This window comes from Elephas maximus, chromosome 5, assembly GCF_024166365.1.
Source record: "Elephas maximus indicus isolate mEleMax1 chromosome 5, mEleMax1 primary haplotype, whole genome shotgun sequence".
NCBI classification, from domain to species: domain Eukaryota; kingdom Metazoa; phylum Chordata; class Mammalia; order Proboscidea; family Elephantidae; genus Elephas; species Elephas maximus.
The window spans coordinates 78,820,321-78,846,011 of NC_064823.1; the positions used below are offsets into that span (position 1 = coordinate 78,820,321).

General features: G+C 39.9%; 1 protein-coding gene and 1 long non-coding RNA gene across 7 annotated transcripts in view; one reads left to right on the forward strand and one right to left on the reverse strand.

Annotated features, from left to right (window-relative positions):
• Positions 1-25,691, reverse strand: part of FRAS1 (Fraser extracellular matrix complex subunit 1) — a 532,476-nt gene that overhangs the window by 248,052 nt on the left and 258,733 nt on the right. For 3 of the 4 annotated variants that reach the window (XM_049885933.1, XM_049885936.1, XM_049885932.1), the window contains exons 15-18: positions 23,140-23,283; positions 12,708-12,848; positions 8,358-8,498; positions 6,844-7,020 (exon numbers count right to left, since the gene is read on the reverse strand). In XM_049885933.1, the coding sequence (XP_049741890.1) occupies positions 6,844-7,020; positions 8,358-8,498; positions 12,708-12,848; positions 23,140-23,283 (603 nt within the window). The remainder of the gene's footprint in view (positions 1-6,843; positions 7,021-8,357; positions 8,499-12,707; positions 12,849-23,139; positions 23,284-25,691) is intronic. The other variant, XM_049885934.1, reaches the window with a different exon arrangement.
• Positions 1-25,691, forward strand: part of LOC126077038 (uncharacterized) — a 124,706-nt gene that overhangs the window by 30,953 nt on the left and 68,062 nt on the right. Inside the window, exons 2-3 of one of the 3 annotated variants that reach the window (XR_007517649.1) lie at positions 1,334-1,446; positions 9,427-9,591. This is a non-coding gene — a long non-coding RNA (uncharacterized LOC126077038). Of the gene's footprint in view, positions 1-1,333; positions 1,447-5,460; positions 6,548-9,426; positions 9,780-25,691 lie in introns of those variants that run through there. The other 2 variants (XR_007517648.1, XR_007517647.1) reach the window with 2 other exon arrangements.

The following is a 25,691-nucleotide window of genomic DNA, read 5'->3' on the forward strand; positions in this document are numbered from 1 at the left end:
AAGGACAGGATCTGGTTGAACGGACATGGGAAATCTGGAGTGAAAAAGAGGAGTGTGCTAACATATTATAGGGATAGCATCTAGGGTCACATATCAATGTGTGTATAAATTTTTGTATGAGAAACTAACTTGAGCTATAAACTTTCACTTAAAACACAATAAAGGAAAATTAAAAAAAAAATTTCTCGGCATAGACGATGAGCACCTCAGCACTATATCCATTCACTGAAACATCTCCATCGGTATTTCATCAATTCCTGGAACCTTGTTTCTCACCAAAGCCTTCAGTGCAGCTTGGACTTTGTCTTTCAGTACCATCGGTTCTTGATCATATGCTACCTCCTGAAATGGTTGTGTGCTGACCAATTCTTTTTGGCATAGTGATTCTTTGTAGTCCATCTTCTTCTGAGCTAATCTTAAATATTAATATTTAATAAACATGTACAAATTTGGTTGGCTACTAAACATGTCTCCAAGTTATCATTTTATTTTTTTAATAGCTTTATTGAGATATAATTAATATGCCGTACAATTCACCCGTTTAAAGTATAGTTTTCAATGTTTTTTAGAATATCCATAGGGTTGTACAACCATTAAACTTGTTGCTGTCGAGTCAATTCTGACTCATAGTGACCCTACAGGATAGAGCAGAACTGCCACATAGTGTTTCCAAGGACCTGCTGGTCGATTCTCACTGTTAACCTTTTGGTTAGCAGCCGAACTCAACTACTTCACCACCAGGGCTCTGTGCAACTGTTACTACAAGATAATTTTAGAACATTCTTTCCTTTCCAAAAGAAATCCTGTACCCATTATCATTCACTCCTCCCTCCCCCTTCCTTCCATTCCCTGGCAACAACTAATCTACTTTTTGTCTATATAGATTTGTCTGTTCTGGAGATTTCATATAAATGGACTCATACACTATGTGGTCTTTTGCAACTGACTTCTTTCACTTAGAATACTGTTTTCAAGTATCATCCATGTTGCAGCCTGCATCAGTAGCTCATCCCTTTTTGCAAAATTATCTTTTACAATTAATAACAGACTCTTCCTTTGTGCCAGTAATTCCATCCATGCTTTGAAAACATCAAGACCACGTGAAAAGAAGTATATTGTTAAAGCTCCATCTTCTGAAATATCCAAGTTCGTTTCTGAGGATGAAACAAAAGAGTAGAACCAGCACACCAGGAGAACATTCTCACCTTGTCAGAGCTCTTCTGCTTTGGCGTAGACCTCAGCCCCACCCCCCTCCCCTCATGGATTTTGGATAGATCACTAGGTACTTGCTGCAGCTGAATTTGTTCATTTACTTATCTGTTTCTCTCACTAGACTGTAAGTCCCATGAGAGCAGGAATTTTCATCTGACTCATTCACTACTGCATCACCAGTGTCTGGACAATGCCTGGCACCCAGGACATACTCAATAAACATTTGTGGGAGGGGTAAGTAAAGACAGATCGTCTCGTCAGAAGGTCCTTGGGTGGTGTAAGCAGTTTACGATCAGCTACTGATCTAAAGGTTAGTGGTTCAAACCCACCCAGCACTGCCATGGAAAAAAGTCTTGACGATCTGCTTCCATAAAGATTACAACCAAGAAAACTCTAGAGAGCAGTTCTACTCGGTAACAGATCGGATTGCCATGAGTCAGAACTGACTCCATACAATGGGTTTGGTTTTTTTGTCCTGTCGGCTACCAATAAACAATATTCTCTTTGGTTACCATTTGCTAATTTTACATATTTTCATCTTGTGATCTTGGATTTTAGTCAAGTATCTTGATTATTGTTGCTTCATCTTCCACTAGATAATTTGCAAGTCTGTCATACAGCTCAAAATAGCAACTTTTAAGATAACTTCTGACACCACTTCACCCTCCAACTAAACTGCTTCTTCCTGTCAGGCATCTGCCTCTCATTTTCATTAGCTGCAGTATTATTCTAATCACTCCGTGCTGCAGTCACAGAGAAAGAAAAAGGGAGGGTTCCAAAAAACTGGTTTTTTTTTTTCCTCTTCTTTATAGAAAAATGCTTGAGATCAAAGGTGCTATATGATAAACTCTCAACAACACTCACACACAAAATCTCCAATCTGCTTAAGTGTTTTGCAGAGAGGCAAGTGTATTTCTGGGAATGTGTGGGAAGGAGAGGCCAGTGCAATCTCATAGGATTCCCAGGCCTGATTTCTCAGGCAACACTTCTGCAGAACTGAAAATGGAACAGGCTGTGGGATGGCAGAAAGGTTTCCAGAGATACAGGATGAGTGACAGGAAATAGATCAATCCACACGCTTAACACTCAGGTAAGGTTTGAAACAATTGCTGGTTGCGCTCAGTTTCCCAGTGGAATCTTGGGCAACTCAATTAACCTCTTTCTGCCACATTCTCATCACTTATAAATTGAATATAACAACCTACCTGGCAGAGATTGCAGAGGGATTTGCTAATAAATGTGACTAGACAGCTATATGTGTGATACCTAATAATATTATGTTAACTAGCATAAAATCATAGGGCTACAAAGGACTCAAGAGGTCAATCTAGACCTTTCACATGGGTAAACAATTAAGTCATTCCAGAGGGATTAGGTTCTAATCCTTTATAAAAGGTATCTGCATAAAGGCATTCCCGGAAAACTCCTCTTTGTCACAGGATTCTTGCTTTAGTTGAAGACAGCCAGATTCTGCCACATTAGTACTCTATGTTTCTCTCTGTGTGGGAAGGACAGTAGCAGCTGTACTAATTCTTTACAGATGGCTGTACCTCTTCAGAGATCAAAATGGAATTGCATAATGATTAAGAGCATGGGTTTTAGAGTCAGGCTGACTGAGGCATCCATCAGACTCTACTCCTTGCTGGCTACATGACTTTGAGCAAGTTATAGCCTTAACCTCTTGAGCCTCAGTTTCTTCTCCTATAAAATAGTTGTGGCACTGACCCCATAAGGCTCTTATTAGAACTAAGTGAGAAAAACAAGTAAGGTACTTCTCACAATGCCTGACTCATGGTGGGTACCAAACTGTATCACAGTCTCTAACAATAACATTACAGAATTTATATGCAAATTCTCTACTTGAGAATTTGCCTGCTTGCAAAAGCTTCTTTGTAACCTACAAATCAATACTTGCAGCATTTTCACGGTTATTTCTGGACATGCTCAGAATGGCAAAAAATTTGAGTTCCTTAACGAACATATTCCCAGTTGAAGTTGAGCAAGGATGGTTCAATATTCGCTAATCCAGTGTTCCTGATGACTGGTAAAGAAGCCCTGGTGTTGGAGTGAGTGGTTAGGCACTTAGCTGCTAACCAGAAGGTCAGCAGTTCAAACCTACCAGCTGTTCCTTGGGAGAAAAATGTGGCAGTCTGCTTCTGTAAAGATTACAGCCTTGGAATCCCTATGGGGCAATTCTATTCTGTCCTATAGGGATGCTTTGAGTCAGAATCAACTCAGTGCAACAGGTTGATGTTTTGGTAACTGGTAACTACTGCAAATAGCAAGAACAAATGTATTTTCTAGGCTGAATAACACTAGTTACTCTGATTTTTACTTACAGTCCTAATTTTTAAAGTGTTAACTTTTTTTTTTTCTCTTTTAAACCTACAACAAATTCTCCACTTTCATTTTTAACATTAAAACCAAAAACCAAACCCATTGCCAACAAGTCAATTCCAACTCATACTGACCCTGCAGGACAGAGTAGAGCTGCCCCATAGGGTTTCCAAGGAGTGCCTGGCGGATTCAAACCACTGACCTTTTGGTTAGCAGCCATAGCACTTAACCACTGCACCCCAGGGTTTCCACATTTTTAATATAGGGCACAAAACTGTAGGTAGTGGATAGCTATGCTGACCACTGGGACGATTCCTTCTTGATTTCTCCTGAGATCATTGTGCCACAGGGAAAACCAAGTCATTAGCCCACAATGAAGAATCTACTAAGGCCTTCTCTGGCTTTTCAACCAGTGGGCATGGAAACTGAGGGTCTCGCATAGCATTTCTCTGAATTCTTTGAAAGACTGTGTTTTTGGAAGACCTGGGTGGTACAAACAGGTTGTGCTCAGCTACTAACCTAAAGGTTGGTGGTTCCAATCCACCCAGTGGCACCTCAGAAGAAATGCCTGGTGATATACTTCTGTAAATTTAATTGAAAACTCTATGGAGCACAGTTCTTCTCTGACACACATGGGATCACTATGAGTCAGAATCAACTAGACAGCAGTGAGTTTTAATGTGTCTATGGTTCAAATTAATACTTCTGAAAACATAGTACAAAGTTGTGTAGAACTGTGCAGACTAGTTTTACAGATTCCAACAAATTGAAAATCTCTTCTGTAGCACTGTGTGGCCAAAAAAAAAAAAAAAAAATTAAGAGACATGCTTATATTTTTTCCTTAAACTTTGCTTACTTCAAGCAGGGGGCTGCCTACTGTAATTATTTGTGTTAGGGAATTTGGGGCTTGGCAGATAGAAGAAGTGGCCCAAGGTAGCTTGTCTGGTAAACCTAAACCCACTGAAGAGACTTGAGAAGCAATTAGAGAGGAGAGACCACCATGTTTCCCACCTCCAGTGTCTCTGGGTCCCTCAAGCAGGGAAACACATCTCCCTCTGAGGCATCACCCGGAATTCAGAGCAGAGGGCTATGCAGTACGTATCTTGGGAAGGCACTGGGACTGTTAACATCAGCAGAGACTTCCATACTCCACAAGTGGTATGAAAACAGAGCCATGGAACATTAAGGGACCACGGAGAGTTTGGGCAATGTGTTTATGTGCTGTTGCCAAGATGGCTGGAGAGTAGTGACCTTTCCCGTAATTTCTAGGTACAATGTAAAAACCTCCTGGAGTCTGGTGCCTCCCAGGTAGGAGAAAGTCATCACAATAATGTCCCTCAACACCTGAGTATAATGGACTGAGATTTATACCCCTTGTGATGGGGGCTTTAAAATATGCCAAGGCCTAACCTCCTTTGATCCTGGCAATAAGCCTCCTGAAAGGTAATTATCCCTATTTTAATGCTGTGGATGCAAAGGCTCGGAGAAGTTAAGTGTCTGGCCTGGGGTCTCTGAATTGCAATTCTGCATATGTCCTACTATATACCATATTACTCCCTGTGTCTGAAATTTTTTAACCTAACCTTGAAATCCAGCATTTCCAAGTGATGATGCATTCTAGTATGAAACTGAAGCTTCTAGTATACAAAATTGAACTGCAGTATGCTTATAGCTGTGTTGCAAAAACAAAGACCCAAAGCTATGCACATGAAAAAAGACTCAAATATACAGCAAACTGGTAAAAGGTAATTGGGTTTAGGTGAAGGGTATTGGGCACATTTATTTTCCTACCTTTTTTCATTAGAAATTTCCTTTAATGAACATATGTTACATTTACAATGAAAAATATAAGCTAAATGAATGATTTATATATCTATCTACATATACATACATACTTTTGTTTTTTTTTAGGGAGCTAGAGATTCAAACAATTCACAAAACAGCAATGCAGGTCCTTACAGGGGAAGAGAGAAATCCTCTTCACCTCCCAGGAAACTATTTCCTTTCCCTTCATCCCCTGCACCACCCATGGATGACGACCCTGGCTATTGAGTCAAATTATTCAGGATGGTATCACTTCTCTATAGAGGATGTGCCAAGCCAATGGCAGAAATCACTTCTAAATTTTAACAGAAGTCCAATTTTGCCTGGGATGCATTCATATTTGGAATAATAAATTAGAACAAATAATAAATGGAGTTCTACAATGGGCTCGTGGTCTTTCTTAGCTATCCATACTAATAAGTGAAAGAAATTCTGTCTAGAACTTCTGAGAGTATAAACTTTGGGGGGGGCTGGGAGTGAGAGGGACTAGTTCTCTTAGGTCATCTATTATTCACAACCTTGCTTGCTGAAAGTGAAGAGGACTTGAAGCACTTACTGATGACGATCAAAAACCATAGCCCTCGGTATGGATTACACCTCAATATAAAGAAAACAAAAATTTTCACAACTGGACCAATAAGCAACATCATGATAAATGAAGAAAATATTGAAGTTGTTAAGAATTTCATTTTATTTGGATCCACAATTAATGCCCATGGAAGCAGCAGTCAAGAAATCAAACAATGTATTGCTGGGCAAATCTGCTGCAAAAGACCTCTTTTAAGGTGTTAAAAAGCAAAGACGTCACTTTGAGGACTAAGGCATGCCTGACCCAAGCCATGGTATTTTCAATCACCTCACATGCATGCAAATGCTGGATAATGAATAAGGAAGACTGAAGAAGAATTAATGCATTTGAATTATAATGTTAAAAATGAAGAATATTGAATATACCATGGATTGCCAGAACAATGAGCAAATCTGTCTTGGAAGAAGTACAGCCAGAATGCCCCTTAGAAGCAAGGATGGTGAGGCTTCATCTTATATACTTTGACATGTTATCAGGAGGGACCAATCCCTGGAGAAGGACATCATGCTTGGTAAAGTAGAGCGTCAATGAAAAAGAGGAAAGTCCTCAATGAGATGGATTGAAAAAAGTAGCTGCAACAATGGGCTAAAACACAGCAACGATTGTGAGGCATAGGACCAGGCAGTGTTTCCTTCTGTTGTACATAAGGTCGCTATGAGTCAGAACCAACTCAAGGGCACCTAACAACAATATTCACAAAGGGGAAGAGGACATCAGTGGGGGCTACTCTTTTGTATTTCAGTCTTCTGCTTCATTCACAAGCATCCTGGAGCCATTGTTATATAAAAACAAAGTTCTTCCTGGCTCTGATCTCACCTCACAGGATCTCAAGAGATAAGCCCAGAAGCTACCTAATGTTTTCTCAAATCATTCTTACTCACCTTCACACAGCCCAGTGTTCTCCAAGTAAAATTGGGCTCTACACTGGGATAGACACTCGCCAGAGGGGACATCTACCCCAGAAAGCTGCTCGACTTGCAATCCTTCTTCTGGCTTCTTACACTGAGTACAGTGAGAGGGCTCTGGACCCACACAAGTCAGGCACAAGGAATGACAGGCTGCAAAGAGGAACAAAATGCAGAAAACAATCACAAGGATCACATACATTTTACAACCAAGGACAATATATTTTACAACCAAGGACAGTGGATCATTAAATCAAAACCACTTAGAAAAGTTCACCAGATCCATTCTTCCAGAATATTGTTTTTCTAGCTTCTATACAAAGCACAGGGGTGATAACAGTAATATCTGTAGAAGGCAAAATGAGGGGGATGTTAACTAGTCACACCTCTCAGGTCCTTTAAGAACTGTCAGGCTAGATCATGAAAAAATCAGCAAACAAGACAGTATTGGCTTGGTTCTCCAGAGAAACACATTCAGTGAATGACAATTTAACACTATGCCCTCGTTTTTTATTGAGGATTTTAAGATGCATTCATATGAAGGACATTACTGTGTCTATTGCAAAAATGGTTGTTGTGTTATTGTACAGTATGCCAACCAACACCCATTATCTAAGGGTCTAGGCAACAAATTCCTCTTAGAATTTAGATGGAGAAATAGCACTTTTCTAGGCAAGGCACTATTTGAATAGCAACAATAATTTCACAATCCATCACAATTTCTTATTTTCCCTGGCTACTTGTGAAAATCAGAGCCAAATATAGTACTCAAGCCATCTCATGCCCACATTTTGATACCATTAACTCTTTTCCTTTCCTTCAAATATTTCTCTAAATTTTATTTTTCAAACTGTTTATTGCAGCTGCCCTGTTTTAACTATATTTTCTCAAACTATTCTCCAATTCTTTTTCTTAGGTGGCCAACATATAAATAAATAAAAATTAATTTCACTTAATTAAAGTGTTGTTCCCGATATTCTAGTTTCCAAAGGCTCCAATGATACTGCCCTCTCCTCATGAGCCCAAAGCCTTCTTTGGCAAACAGCTATTTAGAATTTTCCATTTTACTCAGCCCAGAGGCATTGGTTGTGATTCTCAGCTTGCTCAGCAGTATCATTAACAAAAAGAAGTTCTTCAGGGAAAAACAAAAATGAAGGCGAATTAGCAAAGCTAGAAGAGTGGAAAAGAAGGAAATAAGAACTTGGTTTTGTTTTAATGTACACCAAAGAAAACAATGGAAACCATACTGTCCTCTAGTATAGTCAGAAAATTCATGAACTTTTGGGCATTTTCACAAATATTCAAACGTGATTTTTCAGATTATTCCTTCTTAAACCTATTATAATAAAAAAAAATTGTATAAAATGTATATGTGGCCACATAAGATACACTGGATGAAAAGTGGTACGGAAAAGTAACAGCAGTGGAAAAATTATATACGTCTTTGTGCTGGGAAAGTCTGTTAAGAGTGACAATAACACTAACAGTACCTTTGCAGACCCCATGGTCAGGGTAAAAGTCCTCTCCACAGCTGGGCAAACAGTAGCCTTGGCGCAGCACATTGGGGTGGGCGCAGGCTATACAGTGAGAGGCCGTAGGTCCAGAGCAGCTGGCACACGAGTTATGACAAACTAAGGAAGACAATGAAAGGGCAATCCAATATGGCAGGTGACTAAAGAACCCACTCCGTGGCTCGGCATCTTATGTGCTAAGAATTCCTCTCCTCTAGATTTCAAATCCCCCTTCAAATACAACACCAGCCAAGTAAAAACAAATGTTGTGAGATGGTTATATTGCCAGAACTGCCACAAAACCCCTCTACTCATTTTTTACCACAGCCTAGTTTTTATTCCAGTCCAGCTGCTGTCACCTTGACTCCAACTCATGGCAATACCATGTGTGTCTGAGTAGAGCTGTGCTCCACAGGGTTTTCAGTGGCTGATTTTTCAGAAGTAGGTCACCAGGCCTTTCTTTCAAGGTGACTGTGGGTGGACTCAAATCTCCAACCTTTCACTTAGCTGCTAAGAACATTAACAATTCATACCATCCATAGATTAACCTACCTTTTATTTAGTGTTTGTATTAAGTGTTTTGTGCACAGTATCACTTTTCATCCTCATAGCAATATTATGAGGTAGGTATTATTAACCACTGTATACAAATGAACAAACTAAGGTCTTGAGAGTTTAAAAATTTTGCCCAAGATGACAGAGCTCATTATTTGCAATTCTGGGATACAGCCTTAGGACTGTCTCCGCCAAAAAAACCCATACTGTCTGAATAGGAAAGAGTGTTGAGAGCACCAGGAATTTTGTCCAGTTCATCCACTCACTCATCTATGTTCTCTATCAAGTTCGAGTCTCTCCAGGCCTAGGTCCCTTTACATATGCAAAGTAAGAGATTGGACTAAACGATTGTTTAAGATACTTCCAGTTTTACCGTTCTATGATTCTAAGTAAGAATTACTTTAAAAAACCTAACACCACATGTGACAATGCCGGGAACCTATCTCCCCTGCTCTGGCCTTGGGCAGTGACAGTGGGACATCTCTTACTCTAGGAGACGGGTGGTAGTACTGACAGCCTGCACCAGACCTTTGGAAGGGCTGGAGTCAGAAGTGAGAAGAGAACTCTGGAGGACAGTGGTCAAGAGCTGGGAGCAGAGACTATGGAGACAGGATGAGAGCCTGGGGCTGGTGTACTGGGGAAAGAGGAAGAATACTGGGTGAGTACAGAGGCTGACAGATCAAGGGGAGGTTGATGAGGAGATATGGTGAGACAGGACTTAACGTCTTGCCACTAAGAGTCACTAAGTAGAAGTGAGAATGTGTGTGTAAATTTCAGACAGGAAGGACAATCAAGGAGTGCCAGGCAGGAATAAGTTCTCAGAGTTCCCTGTAAGGAAAGATACAAGTCAAGCATATAGAAGTTGAAACTTATGAAGTCTCAAATGAGAGTGTTTTAATAGTTTAGTTGGTGTAATCACTCATCTATCAGTTTGTTGTACTGTGGTAGCTTGCATGTTGCTGTGATGATGGAAGCCATGTCACTGGTATTTCAAATACCAGCAGGGTCACCCATGGTGGACGGGTTTCAGTGGAGTTTCCAGACTAAGATGGACTAGGAAGAAAGCCTGGGGATCTACTTCCAAAAAAAATTGGCCAGTGAATACATTATGAGTAGCAGCAGAACACTGTCTGATAAAGTGCTGGAAGATGAGCACCTCAGGTTAGAAGGCCACTCAAAATATGATGGGGGAAGAGCTGCCTCCTCAAAGGAGAGTCAACCTTAATGACGTGGCTGGAGTAAAAGCTTTTGAGACCTTCATTTGCTGAGGTGGGACGGCTGGAAATGAGAAGATACACCTGCAAACATCCATTAATAACTGGAATGTGGAACGTATGATGTATGAATTTAGGATAATTCGAAGTTGTCAAAATGAAATGAAATGCCTGAAGATAGATATCCTAGGCATTAGTGAGCTGCAATGAACTGGTATGGGCCATTTTGAATCAGACAATTATATGGTCTACTATGCTGGAAACCACAAATTAAGAGGAATGGCATCACATTCAGTATCAAAAAGACCATTTCAAGATCTATGCTGAAGTACATGGCTGTCAGTAATAGGATAATATCCATATGTGTACAAAGAAAACCTGTTACTATAACTATTATTCAAATTTACGCACCAAACACTAACGTCAAAAATGAATAAACTGAAGATTTTTACCAACTTCTGCAGTCTGAAATTGATCAAACATGCAATCAAGATGCATTGATAATTACCGGTGATTGGAATGCAAAAGTTAGAAACAAAGAAGGAACAGCAGCTGGAAAATATGGCATGGTGACAGAAATGATGCCAGAGATTGCACAATAGAATTTTTCAAGACCAATCACCTATTCCTTGGAAATACCTTTTTTCAACAACATAACCGACAACTATACACGTGAAACTTACTGGATAGAATACACTGGAATCAAATCAACTATATCTCTGGAAACAAATGAAGAAGAAGCTCAATATAATCAGTCAGAAAAAGGCCAGAAGCTAAACATGGAACAGACCATCAATTGCTCAAATGCAAGTTCAAGTTGAAGCTGAAGAAAATTAAAACAAGTCCATAAGAGCCAAAGTACAACCTTGAGTATACCCCACCTGAATGTACAGACCATCTCAAGAACAGATTTGATGCACTGAACACTAATGACCAAAGACCAGACGAGCTGTACAACGGCATCAAGGACATCATACATGAAGAAGGCAAAAAGGTCATTAAAAAGACAGGAAAGATCAAAATTAATGTCAGAAGAGACTCTAAAACTTGCTCTTGAATGTAGAGTAGCTAAAGCAAATGGAAGAAATGATGAAGTAAAAGAGCCGAACAGAAGATTTCAAAGGGCAGCTCAAGAAGATAAAGTACTATAAATGATATGTGCGAAGACCTGCAGTTGGAAAACCAAAAAGAACACGCTCAGTATCCTCAAGCTGAAAGAACTGAAGAAAAAATTCAAGCCTTGAGTTGCAATAGTGAAGGGTTTTATGGGCAAAACATTGTACAACACAGGAAGCATCAAAAGCAGATGGAAAGAATACACAGAGTCATTGTACCAAAAAGAATTAGTTGACATTCAACCATTTCAGGAGGCAGCATATGATCATGAACCAATTGTATTGCATGAAGAAGTCCGAGCAGCATTGAAGGCATTGGTGAAAAACAAGGCTCCAGGAATTGACGGAATAACAATTGGGATGTTTCAACAAACAGGTACAAATGCTGGAAGCACTCACTCTTCTATGCCAAGAAATTTGAAAGACAGCTACCTGGCCAACCGAGTGGAAGAGATCCTTATTTGTGCCCATTTCAAAGGAAGGTAATCCAAAAGAATGTGGATTATGCCTCGACATAAAGAAAACAAAAATTCTCACAACTGGACCAATAAGCAATACCAAGATAAATGAAGAAAATATTGAAGTTGTCAAGGATTTCATTTTATTTGGATCCACAATCAACACCCGTGGAAACAGCAGTCAAGAAATCAAATGACGTATCGTGTTGGGCAAATCTGCTGCGAAAGACCTCTTTAAAGAGTCATCTCACATGCTTTAGACATGTTTATTAGGAGGGACCAGTTGCTGGAGAAGGGCATCATGCTTGGTAAAGTAAAGGGTCAGTGAAAAAGAGGAAGACCCTCAACAAAATGGACTGACACAGTGGCTGCAACAATGGGCTCAAAGACAGCAATGATAGTGAGGATGGTATAGGACCAGCAGTATTTCATGCTATTGTGCATGGGTCACTAGGAGTCATAATCAACTCAATGGCACCTAACAGCAAGTCTGAAAGAAACAATATATAAGTAGCATATAAAAAACAAATTTTCAATTGATAGAGACTTTAGCTTTGCCAGCTATTAAACTTGGTTTACCTTCTTTGAAAATTTTTGTGATATGTTGTAGTTGCCAATATATGAGTTTAAAATGCCATCTACAGAATGATTCTGTCATGTCTATAACCAAAGTTAGTGATGGTTTACAAGTAGACAGGGCAGTGTGAAGATCTTAAATATATTTTTGACATTTCATATGAATCAAATGATCTCTAATTATGATTGACATGCAGAAGTTCATCATTTAATCACTAGTCCACCAGCATCCACCCATATCTCCCAGTTATACTGAATATACATAGGTTATATAATGAAAAAATTATTCCTTTCAATGTAACATTTTCCCAACATGCACACCAACTCCCAAATGAGTAGGACATAGCACCAAGTATCATCAAACATGTGTTAAATACTCTTGGATGGTGACAGTGATTACCCGTGTCTTACCTTTGCATTTGCCAGTGGCATTAGCATAGTACCCACCAGGGCATTCAGGAATGCATTTCCCATTGAGCAACACTGTCTTCTCAGTACAGGTGAGACATGTGGTACTATTAGGGCCACAGCTCTTACAGGATTGGTCACAAGCTGAGGGGGAGGAAAAGCCATCAGAGAAAGGGAATAGTGAGCAAAAGAAGTAATGAATCTACTCTTGACAAAGTCCACAGTTGGTATCAATATAGCAGTCTCACTCTCTGGCTGCTCAGCTGAGTTCTGTTTCCTTGATTCCAACATTTCAAAGGACTCTACTGTGTTTTCACAGTTGAAGGGAAACTGAAGAATTATTCACTGAACTCTGCATGACAAATATTCTGAGGCACACCCAGCAGTGTATCCAGTTTGATATGTGATTTAAAGTTAAAATGGCCTTGGTTGGATGTAGGGTTGCCAGATATAGCAAATAAAAATACAGGATGTCCATATAAATTTAAATTTCAGAGAAACAATGAATAATACTTTTAGTATAAGTATGTCTGAAATATTTTATCCTCTATTTTCCCTGGCAGACTACTTGGAGGAAGAATTCAGAAATTCAGGGTTCCACTAAGCAAGGTCAGGGCTACTAAAATTATGTGAAAATTGTTAACTTCACATAATGTTCTAGGATCTGCTCATTCCCTTATTCATTTACCCCAAAATAATATTTACTAAGCTTTCTGTGAGGTACTCTGCTAGGTGGTACCAGTAAATCAGTTACCACTGAGTCAATTCTGACTCATGGTGACACCATGTCTTGCAGAGTATAACTGCACTCCACAGGGTTTTTATGGCTGTGACCTTTCGGATACAGATTGCCAGGTCTGTTTTCTGAGGTACCTCTGGGTGGACTGAACTGCCAACCTTTCAGTTAGTAGCCAACACTCCTGTGGCAGGTGGTAGAGACACAAAAGACAAATCAGCATGGTCTCTGCTTTAAGGGGCTTACTCTAATAGAGGGAGACATACATGTAAAATACTAGAAATATTAAAGGCATCACACATACAAAATCTGTATAGGCACAGTGAAATTTTTGAAAAAAAGATGTGTGGTAGGAGGTGGAAAAAGTCAGGAATGGATTCATGAAAGTGGTCTTTGAGCATTGTCTTGAAAAGCAAGCAGGAACATGCCATGCTAACAAGATGGGGAAAAGCACTCCAGGCTGAAGTAGCAACACAAGGAAAGGCTTGGAGACCGGGGAGATCCTGTAGTGTTCAGGGAACCTGCAGCTCCATTGGGCTAGAGAGGTGGGAAGGACCAGATCACGGAAAGCCTTGTGTGCCAGACTATGTTGTCTAGATTCTTATCTTGTGGTAGGCACCGGGAGCCTCAGGATAGTTTTAAACACTGTAGAAAGATGCACATTTTTGCATATAAGAAAAATTACTTTGACTTCAGTTTGGAGTGTAGCTCAGAGGGGCGAGGAACAAGAGTTGGGGGGCCAGTTGGAAGACAATGTCAGTGCTCTTGGAACAAACTGTTCAGGGGTTGAATCAGGGTAGCAGTACAGGTGATGGGTTTGAGAGGTATGAAGAAGGAACTATGTTCTGCATTAGAGCCCAGGCTCCCCCAAACCAACAAAAATCAAATGCGTTGCCATCAAGCCGATTCCAACTCATGGCTCTGCCATTGCTAAATTACTCTTTAGTTGGCTCCTTCTAAGCTTCACTTGCTTCATCTATAAAATGGTAGTAAATGCATGTACATCCACAGATTTCCAATAAAGTTCTTGGTTGCAAGGAATTTTTAAACTATAAAGCTTAGTAACATATAAAAATACATGCTTATAACATAAACATATATATCTACACACACACAAATATATATATACACGAATGACTGTAGGAAACTATGCCAAGAGATTAAAAGTAGTTAACTCAAGATGGAAAGGTTATTTGAAATTCAGATAAAAAGTGAATATTTTAGTACAGCTCAAGCAATGTTTGGGGTAAACTTATACAAAAAAATTATTCATTTTTTTATTTGCTAAATCCTGTATTTTTATTTACTAAATCTGACAATTCTGGTGATGCAATTTTTCCCTTTTTTTTCCCTTAACTGTGTGTGAAGCTGACAGTGTCTCAGATGGTGTCCAGGGGCCTGGTTTAGGGAACCCGTGATGTCACTCACAGAACACGAGGAGGCAAGCAGGTGTAGGGGATTGTGATGACCTCGTTTGGAATACGTTCAGTCCAGTAAGCAGTCAGGTTTATACCAATGGTGCTCAGGAGAGAGGTCCAAAGGTCATCACAATATAGGTAATTGCTGAAGCCAGAATTTAGACGATTTACTCAGGAAAAGCATGAGGTTAAGAAAAAAGTAGGCAAGGACCAACATTTAACGAAAAAAACATTTTTTTTTTTAAATTAAGACTAAGCAAAGTGAAGCAGAAATGATCCGAAGGTAGGAGGGAAAACAGAAGCATGGTGGCTGAGAAGCTAAAGGAGGAAGAAGTCTAGCAAGAAAGTCATTAGCAGTGCGGAAAGGACAAATAAAGCCTGAACGGAGTTCGTTAAGTTTAGACATGAGGATATGGATGACCTGTGCCACAGCAGTTTCAGTGGAGTAGTTGGACAGAACGAAAGTGAAGGCCATGGTTATAAAACTGTTCTTTTAAAGGCCCCTGGCAGTGAATGGAGCTTATGGACAGGGAAATAATTAAAAAGGGAACAGGAGGAAAAGGGAGTGTTTTGTCTTTCTAATATTCAAAAGACTTCAGCATATAGAGATCCTGGGGAGGGTTTTAAAAAAGGAAAGAATTTGAATAATCGATGAAAGAACAGCCTACCAAAAAAACGGGTTCCAAAGTACAGGGGGAGAAACGAGCCTTGAAGAGAGGGGGAAAAAATGCACCCGTTTGCCAATTTGTCGTACTGTAGTGACTTGCATGATGCTGTGATGCTGGAAGCTATGCCATTGGTATTTCAAATACCAGCAGCCTCACGCGCAGTAGACAGGTCTCAGCAGAGCTTCTAGACTAAAACAGAGTATGAAGAAAGGCCTGGTGATATACATCTAAAAATTGGCCAATGAAAACATTATGGTTTTCGAATTGTCCAGTATAGAGCTGAAAGATGAGCCCTCTAGGTTGAAGACACTGAAAATATAGTAGTCACAACAATGGACTGGAGCATACCAACAATGGTGAAGAAGTTGCAAGTCCAGGCAATGTTTTGTTCTGTTGTACACAGGGTCGCCATGAGTCGGAACTGACTCAACAGCAACTAACAACAACAATATCTGGGAGTGAAAGAAGGTGAGACCAGCTGTAGGTAAATCTATGGATCTAGCTACACTCATTGGCTAAATCCCTAAAAAACAAATGTTCAAACCTTCTCACTACCAAATAACCAGCTCTTTAAGAATAGAGAACTCTATAAAGATTTATTCTGTCTGCTCTCTTAATCCAACTACTCCATGCTAACTTCCCGAAAAATATTTCAAGAAATTGAGAAAAAAGATGCTAAGTAACAGGGCCAAACTTTCCATCTTGCATCCTGGAGGATTCAGCATCTCTTTGGAAGCAAATATGTGAGGCAAGTCGATCTGCAGTAAATGGGCAAAGATAATTTCCTTCATATTAGAGAAAAGGAAAATCATTCCCTTGGCTCACGACTGGAAAAAAGGAAGAAAATGAGTCCGACCAGTCTCTTTCTATCCTTCATAAAAACTTCTGCACCTTCAAATTCTAAAACTGACTCTTCTCAACAGAACTGGATATACTACAAGCTAAGTAGATTTTTTTTGGAAATGAAGAATTGTAGTAATTACAAAAGAACAAATATTTAGAATTGAATAACAATAAAAACATTACGAATAAAATGTTTTAGAACATAGCTGAAGTAGTACTTGGAGGGAAATTTGCTAAGTTAATAAAATTACTAGGAAGGTGCCATTTCTCTCCTAACTAATCTATAACTTCAATATATTATCAATAAAAATTCTGGTTGACTTACAAGCTTGTAAGCAGCCATCTAAAATACAATTATTGGTCTTTACTCATCTAGAACAAAAGGGAATAAAGGAAACCAAAGACTCAAAGAGGAAACTAGTCCACAGGACTAAATAGCCCACATGAACCACGGCCTCATCTAGCCTGAGACCAGAAGAACTAGGTGGTGTCTGGCTACCATTACTGACCTTTCTGACCGGGGACACAACAGAGGATAGAAAGAGAGAAAAATGTAGAACCAAACTCAAATTCCTAAAAAAAGGCCAGACCTACTAGACTAATAGAGACTAGAGGAACCCCCAAGACTATCATCCTAACATACCCTTTGAACTTGGAACTGAAGCCACTCCCAGTGATCACCTTTCATCTAAATAATAAATAAATTGGCTTATAAAATGAACAATCACCCGTGAATACTGTATTTCCTTAAATAATCAACTATATGAGACCAATGGTTAACATTTACCCTAAAACAAAGATGAGAAGCTAAGGAGGGGCAGGGAAGCTACATTAATGGAAACAGAGCAAACAGAATGGAAAGAATTAGAGTATTGACACATTTTGAAAAACATATCCAGTGTCATGGAACAATTTGTATAAAAACTGTAAAACAAAAACTTAATTTGCTATGTAAACTTTCACCCAAAACACAATAAAATATTTTTTTAATTCCAGTCGATTTTTTTTTAAAGAAATTCAATAAACTTGCTCTAAAGTCCATGAATAATTAAGTCAACTTTGGGATGAAGAAGAAAGGGAAAAAGGATTTGCCCATGCAGATACTGAGGCATACTACAGAGCAACAGAAATCAACGAACAAAACAAAACAGTGTGATACTGGTGCAAGAACAGACATTTAGACTACTGGAATAAAATACAGAGCTCAGAAACACACCTATGTGCGTATGGGAATTTAACATACGATAAAGGTGGTTTCACAAATCAGTGGAGAAGCATAGATTGAGTTACTAGATGGTGCTAGAAAAACTGGCTCACAGGTGGGGAAAAATAAAACTAAATCCCTACTTAGGCCCAAATACATAGGTAGACTTCAGACAGATCAAAAATCTAAGTTAAGATAAAAACCATGAAATTAACACAGGACAATTTCTCTATGACCTCAGAGGCCAACTAGGACTTCTTAAAAAAAAACTCAAAAGCAAAACTTTAAAGCAAAAAATGACAAGTCAAGGATTTCTGTTCAACAAAGGCTGCTATACTCAGAGTAAAATGGCAGATAACGAAATGGAGAAAGACTTGCATATTTCAAAATGAAAAGGGTTAATATCTAATACATACAAAGAACTTCAGAAAATAAACAATACAAAGGCAGCAAGGCCAATAAAACAATGTGGAAAACACATTAAAAAGCTATCCGTAGATGAGGAAATTTAAAAATCCAACAGGAGCTGAAAGATGCTCATACAAAAAAAAAGGACCAGAACTTACTGGTCTGACAGAGACTGAAGAAAACGTAAGAGTATAGCCCTGGACACCCTTTTAACTCAGTACTGAAGTCACTTCTGAGGTTCACCCTTCAGCCAAGGATTAGATAAGCTCATAAAACAAAATGAGACTAAATGGGCAATCAACCCAGGGGCAAGGACAAGAAGGCAGAAGGGAACAGGAAAGCTGGTAATGTAGAACTCATAGTCAAGAAGGGGAAGGTGTTGACAGGTGGTAGGGTTGACAACCAATGTCACAAAACAATATTTGTATTATTCAATGAGAAGTTAATTTGCTCTGTAAACCTTCATCTAAAGCAAAAAGAGAAAGAGAGAGATGCTCAGACTTACTAGTAATCAGAAAAATGCAATTTACACCAAATGTCACCTTATACCTATTGTCCACAAAATATTAGAAGTTTGAGAACACCAAATGGTGGTAAGAATATGGAGATGGCAGAGTTCCAAGGATGTGGAGTTTGAGAATGTAGATTGCACAACCATTCTGGTAAGTAATCTGGCACTACTTAGTGAAAGAGAACATGCAGACCCTAGAAACCAATGCCACCACCAATATGTCAATTTGTTGTACGATGGTCGTTTACATGTTGCTATGATGCTGAAAGCTATATCACTGGCGTTTCAAATGCCAGCAGGGTCACCCATGGTGGACAGGTTTTAGCAGAGCTTCCAGACTAAGAGAGTGTAGCAAGAAAGGACTGGTGATCTACACCTGAAAATTAGCCAGTTGAAAACACAACAGAATATTGTCCAGTATAGCGCTGGAAGATTAGCTTTCTAGATTGGAAAGCACTCAAAATACACAGTGGCTGCAACAATGGACTTGAGCATACCAACGATAATGAAGATAGCACCGGACCGGGCGACATTTTATTCTGTTGTATGGGGTTGCCATGAGTTGGATCCAACTTGACAGCAACTAACAACAACAACAAGAAACCAACAATTCTGTTCCTGGGTATAAATCCCAGGAAAATTGTTACACAGCTCTGTAAAGGGATATGTTTGAGGCTGTTCACTGGTGTTTTCGTGGTGAAGCACGGATGGAGGCAATCAGACGCTGTCACTGACAGAGTTGATGGGTGAACTCTGGGAGGTGCAGACCAGGAAGTGCTATGCAGCAGTGAGAAGCAATGGATCAGATGATAGAGCAACGTGGGTAAATCTTAAAAACATAGTGCTGAGGGAAAAAGTAGGAAACAGAATGAACTACGGAGCCAAACTAGTTGCCACTGAGTCCATTCTGACTCACGGCATTCTCACGTGTGTTCGAGCAGAACTGTACACCATAGGGTTTTCTATGGCTAATTTTTCAAAAGTAGTTTGCCAGGCCTTTCTTCTGAGGTGCTTCTGGGTGGACACAGTCCCCAAAATTTTGATTAGCAGGCAAACACATTAACCATTTGCAACACTCAGGGACTCGGAACTATGTAACACACTATCATTTAAGAACATTAAAAATACTACACTCAAAACGGCAATACCCAGTTCACAGAAGCTCATAAAAATAAAAAGATTAAAAGATATAAATAAACAAGGATAAAAGGAAAGAAAGAGGAAAAAAAATCGGAGGGAAGGGAGAGGAGGAAGGAAGGAAGGGTGAGAGAAAAAAATAGCTAACAGGAACCTCTGAACTTGCTTTGATTTATGATGTTAGCTGGAGTCAGAAAAGCCCTTTATAACAGCACAAGTACTTAAAAGACTAAAGAATGAGAGTTTTTTTTTTTCCTTTAAGTTGCCCCACCCTTTATATTTAATATTTGTAAAACTCTATATGAGTACCACAGATAAACTTAGTGGCTGTAAATTCTTTCAGTCACAGCATACTTATAATAGGCCATAGGGGATTTTTCTCAGCACTTGACTTTGAGATTTCTACAGATACGAGCTGCTTGGTTATAAATTATTAAACCAACACCAGCAGGTCTTTATCTTGAATAGCACTAATCTGAATTGGAAATAAGGCAGCATTATCAGCTTCAGACGCCTTAATTAACATTCCGATACCAATCAGTAACCTTGCTCACTGTTGTTCTAGAAAAAATTTATATGAACATTTCTGAAGGCACTTGATAAAAACTTAAGAGACTAACAGTTTTATGAAAAGTATAAACTTCAGTCTTCTTTATTAAAATGCCTGCTGGTTAATGTCAATCGAATCACAAAGTCTCAGATCATGGTATGTGCTCAGTAATCATTTGTTGACCAGTAGGTTAGCTGGCTGATTGATGTCAGCAATAGTCCATTCTCCTGTTTGGGAGTTTCCTGTCTAACACTTTTTGAAATTTATACAGATAGCATTTCAGGTGTATACTCTTGCCCTCCTAAGGGATCCAAAGGGTAAATGTCTTTAGGCCTTTGGATTAGTGCAAATTTGACATCTGTCAACCTTTAGAGAATACATCCAGCTTAACTGAGCAGCAAAGTGATGCTGGCAGGAAACATTAAAAAGCTCAGGCAAATGGCAGCCTGGCTCTTCTTCCCTTGTTCTCTCCTGAATCCACACAAAAGCCACCTGTGGCTCATCTGTACTCAGCAGACTTCTCACACCGGCAGGGCTGATGGATCTCTGCATAGCTTTAAGCAAGCAGCTGCCAGGGGCTCTCTCTCTTCCCAAAGGCAAGTGGATTTGTTAAGTCCCAAAGATCACCTCATTTTTGCTGTCGCCTCGCTCACTGAACAAAATCAGGACAATAACTCGGGAAAGTTTTATGGGGCTTCACATCTTTATTGATTTAGTGGACTTGGTTATAAATACATATATATATAAAGTCATCCTGGCCTTTCTATAGGTATGACCAGGGGTGGATTAACCAGTAAGCAAGGCACACAGGGGCTCACAGTAAGCAAGGTACGCACACGTTAAATTGTTTACTTACTAACCTGTAGGAAGCAATTTCACAAGGGTGAAAAAGAGGTGAAATTGTGTACTACAGATTAGTAAGTAAGCCTGTGTGTATCGTGCTTATTGGGTAATCCGTCCCCGGGTATCACCATTGCAGAAAATGCAATTCAAACTTTTCATTCATTTCAGGATGCCTACCTGTAGACCTGACAACATCTACAGGGTTGCTGCTCATCTAAAGACTGACAGGAGGCAAGGGGAAGGAGGAAGAAAAGGGGGGGGGAGGGGATGATGGGAAGGAGAAGAGAGAAAAATAGGCAGAAGTACATAAGGTGGTATCACATTACAGAGAGGGAGCGCAGTGGTTCAGAGGCAGTTAAGGTCTAGAGCCAGAAGACCTAGGCTCAGATCCCCACTCTGCTACTTCTTAGCCATGTGACCTTAGGCAAGTTTCTTAATCTCTCTGTTTCCTCATCTGGAAAATAAGGAGGATAAGAACACCTACTTCATGAAATTGTTGTGAGGATTAAACACCCAACACTCACATAGCACTCACTCTGTGCCAGGCACTGTTCTAACTGCTTTACATGTATTAACTCAATCCTCTCAACAGTCTTCTGAGTTGAGTGTGTCCTAGTTTCTTACTGCTGCTGTAACAAATTACCACAAACTTAGTGCCTTAAAACAATACAAACTCATTATCTTGCAGTTCTGGAGGTCAGAAGCCCTAAAATCAGGGTCTTTACAGAACTGTGCTCCTTCTGGGGGCTCTAGGGGAGAAACGACTTCCTTCCTGCATTTTTTGTTCATGGCCTCTTTCTCGCATCATTTGATCACCACCCAGAGCTCTGCTTCCATCCTCACATCCCCTTCTCTGAGTCTGACCCTCCTTACCTCCCTTCTTTAAGGACCCTTATTATTACATTGGGTCTACCTGGATAATCTCCCCATCTCAAGATCCTCATTTAACCATATTTTTGGCAAAGTCCCTTTTGCTATAAAAAATAACAATCACAGGTTCTGTGATTGACCTCTTCTGTCTACCAAAGGTGCTATTATCCCCCTTTTATAAAAGGGTAACTGACACATAGAGAGATTAATTTGCCCAAGGTTTTTCTTTTTCCCCATACTTTCGTGCCTCTCAGTGAGTTAATGTTTAAAATGCACCTGGAATAGTGTCTGGCATAAGGAAGCACTAAGCTGGTTTAACTTTTGTTATTATGGCTTGTAGTTTTTGTTTGCTGCCATAGAGTTAGCCCTTGACCTGTGGCAACCCCACGCACATAGAAGGAAATGTGCCTGGTCCTGTGCCATCCCCATGATTGGTTGTGGATAGGACCATTGTGATCCATAGGGTTTTCACTGGCTGATTTTTGGAAGTAGAAGACCTTTCTTCACAGTCCATCTTAATCTGGAGGCTACACTGAAACCTTTCAGCATGATAGCAACATGCAAGCCTCCACTGACGACAGGTAGTGATTGCCCATGAAGCACACTGGCCGGGAATGCAACCCATGTCCCTCTCATGGAAGTGGAGAATTGTACCACCGAACCACCACTGCCCCCATATTATCATGGCAGTGAGTGTTAAGAGTAGAATAAACTGCTTCAGCTTTAAGTCAACGGCACCAACACCAAAGGTGGGTCTGCCCTTGGCTGGTGTAAGAAAGTCTCTTTGTTTTCACGCATATTCCAAAGGAATTGACTGATGAAGTAGTTTGGGATCTGGAGAAAGGAAATAGGTAGTTACCGTGCTCTTCTCCTTATAACTGGGAATCCTGAGCAAGCAGCCCAAGCTTCACTGTCTTCATTTGTAGAATGACGCTATAATGAGCACATGACATAACAAACCACCAGAACGATTAAAGGGAATCCTACCTATAAAACGAATCGCTGGGTGGTGTAAACAGTTAGCTCGGCTGCTAACCAAAAGGTTGGTAGTTCAAGTCTACCCAGGGGCACTTTGGCAGAAAGGCCTGGCGATCTACTTCCAAAAACCCAGGCATCAGAAAACACTGTTCAATTTTGCAACCGTTCACGTATTTGTTGAGGAAATGATGGTTATTGGTGTTTCAATTTGAATAAAAAAGATGTTAGCAAAGGAGAAGGTGCTTTGACATCAAAAGCCCGGTACTTACCCTTACAGATCCCCTGCTTGTTGTAAAAGCCTTCACCACAGCTGCTCTCACAGCCACCCTCTCTCAGCACTTGGAGGGCATCTCTGCAGGCCAGGCAGTTCTTCTCTGTGGGCCCCCAGCATGCTGCACAGGACTCGTGGCAAACTGCAGGCAAACACACAGTCAGTGAACAACCTACAGTCTACAGGACTAGCCCTAACTGTTCCTTCAAAAGTTTTACAATTACTAGATGTTGGCTCTTTGGTTCTTAAACTGCTATGCACATACGTGTACCTCTTGAGAAATGTACCACCCTTCCCCACCCAGAAAAAAACAAAACAAACTATTTTTATGGACCAGAAGTTAAACCTTGGTAAATTATTTCTAGGAGATTTAAAACAAGAAATCAGAGCTTTTCAGTAATATGACCCAGAGGGAAGGAAATAATAGTTTTCTAGACAAAGACTGTCTAATGAAATCAGATGGCACTCTGTCACCTGGTCTTTTGTAATGACACAACAAAGTGTGAACAGGATAACCACCGTCCACCTCCAACAACCTCAGGAAACAGCTAAGGAGGGATGCCCTTTACTCCAGTCCTTGATTAGAATCTTAAAGGGCCTGGTGCCACCTGATATTTATTGCTCTTTGCCTCCTTTTCTGTTTGTATCTGTCTCTCCCATTTCTCCTTCTTCTATCCTCACCCACAACTCTCATAGTCTCCCTCAGTCTCTCAATTTTCCCCCAATAACATCTGCTTTATGCGTGTATCTTGAATAACCTAACGAAGCCTACATTTCTATCACGTCTTTGGGTCCTAACTACAAATTGTTCCTAACCCAAAACCAGTTATTTAATATAATTCTGGCTCATGGTGGCCCAATCATGCAAAGTGGAACTGCACTATACTCATTTTCATGGCTGTGGCCTTCGTGAAACCAATTGCCAGCCTTTCTTCTGAGATACATCTAGGTGGTTCAAAAAGCCATCTGCTGGCATCCAACAGTCTGAGGCACCCAAAGACTCAATTCCTTTAAGATTCTAAAATTTCATTAGTGAGCTGAAATGGACTGGTAGTGGCAATTTTGAATCAAACAATATATGGTCTCCTATGCTGGGAATGACAAATTAAAGAGGAGTGATGTAGTATTCATTGTCAAAAAGAACATTTCAAGATCTATCCTGAAATACAATGCTGTCAGTGATAGGATAATATCCACATGCCTACAAGGAAGACCAGTTAATACGACTATTATTCAAGTTTATACACCAACCACTAGTGCCAAAGAAGAAGAAACTGAAGATTTTTATCAGCTTCTGCAGTCTGAAATTCATCAAATATGCAAACAAGATGCATTGATAATTACTAAGTGACTGGAATTTGAAAGTAGGAAACAAAGAAGGATCAGTAGTTGGAAAATATGGCCTTGGTGACAGAAATGATATGGGTGATCATGTGGAGAATTTTGGAAGACCAATGTCTTACTCATTGTAAACACCTTTTTTCAACAACATAAATGACAACTACGCATGTTGTATAACTTGCCAGATGGAATCAACACAGGAATCAAACAGACTACATCTGTGGAAAGAGATGATGGAGAACCTCAATATCATCAGTCAGGGCAATGCCAGGAGCCAATTGCAGAATAGACCATCAATTGCTCACATGCAAGTTCAAATTGAAGATGAAGAAAACTAAAACAAGTCCACAAGAGCCAAAGTACGACGTTGAGTATATCCCATCTGAATGTAAAAACCATTTCAAGAATAAATTTGACGCACTGAACACTAATGACTGAAGACCAGACGAGTTGTGGGACGACATCAAGGACATCAGACATGAAGAGAGCAAAAAGTTCATTAAAAAACAGGAAAGAAAGAAAAGACAAAAATGGATGTCAGAAAAGACTCTGAAACTTGCTCTTGAACTTAGAGCAGCTAAAGCAAATGGAAGAAATGATGAAGTAAAAGAGCTGAACGAAAGATTTGGCAAAGGGCAGCTCGAGAACACAAAGTAAAGTATTACAATGAAATGTGCAAAGACCTGGAGTTAGAAAACCAAAAGGAAAGAACACACTAGGCACTTCTCAAGCTGAAAGAACTGAAGAAAAAATTCAAGCCTCAAGTTGAAATATTCAAGGATTCTATGGGGAACATATTAAAAAATGCAGGAAGCATCAAAAGAAGCTGGAGGGAATACAGAGTCACTACACCTAAAAGAACTGGTCAACATTCAACCACTTCAGCAGGTAAGCATATGATCAAGAACCAACGGTAGTGAAGGAGGAAGTCCAAGCTGCACTGAAGACACTGGTGAAAAACAAGGCTCCAGGAACTGACAGAATACCAACTGACACATTTCAACAAACAGATGCAGTGCTAGAGGTGCTCACTTGTCTATGCCCAGAAATTTGAAAGACAGCTAACTGGCCAACCAACTGGAAGAGATCCATATTTGTGCCCATTCCAAGGTGATCCAACAGAATGCAGGAATTATCAAACAATATCATTAATGTCACATGCAAGTAAAATTCTGCTGAAGATAATTCAAAAGCAGCTGCAGCAGTGTA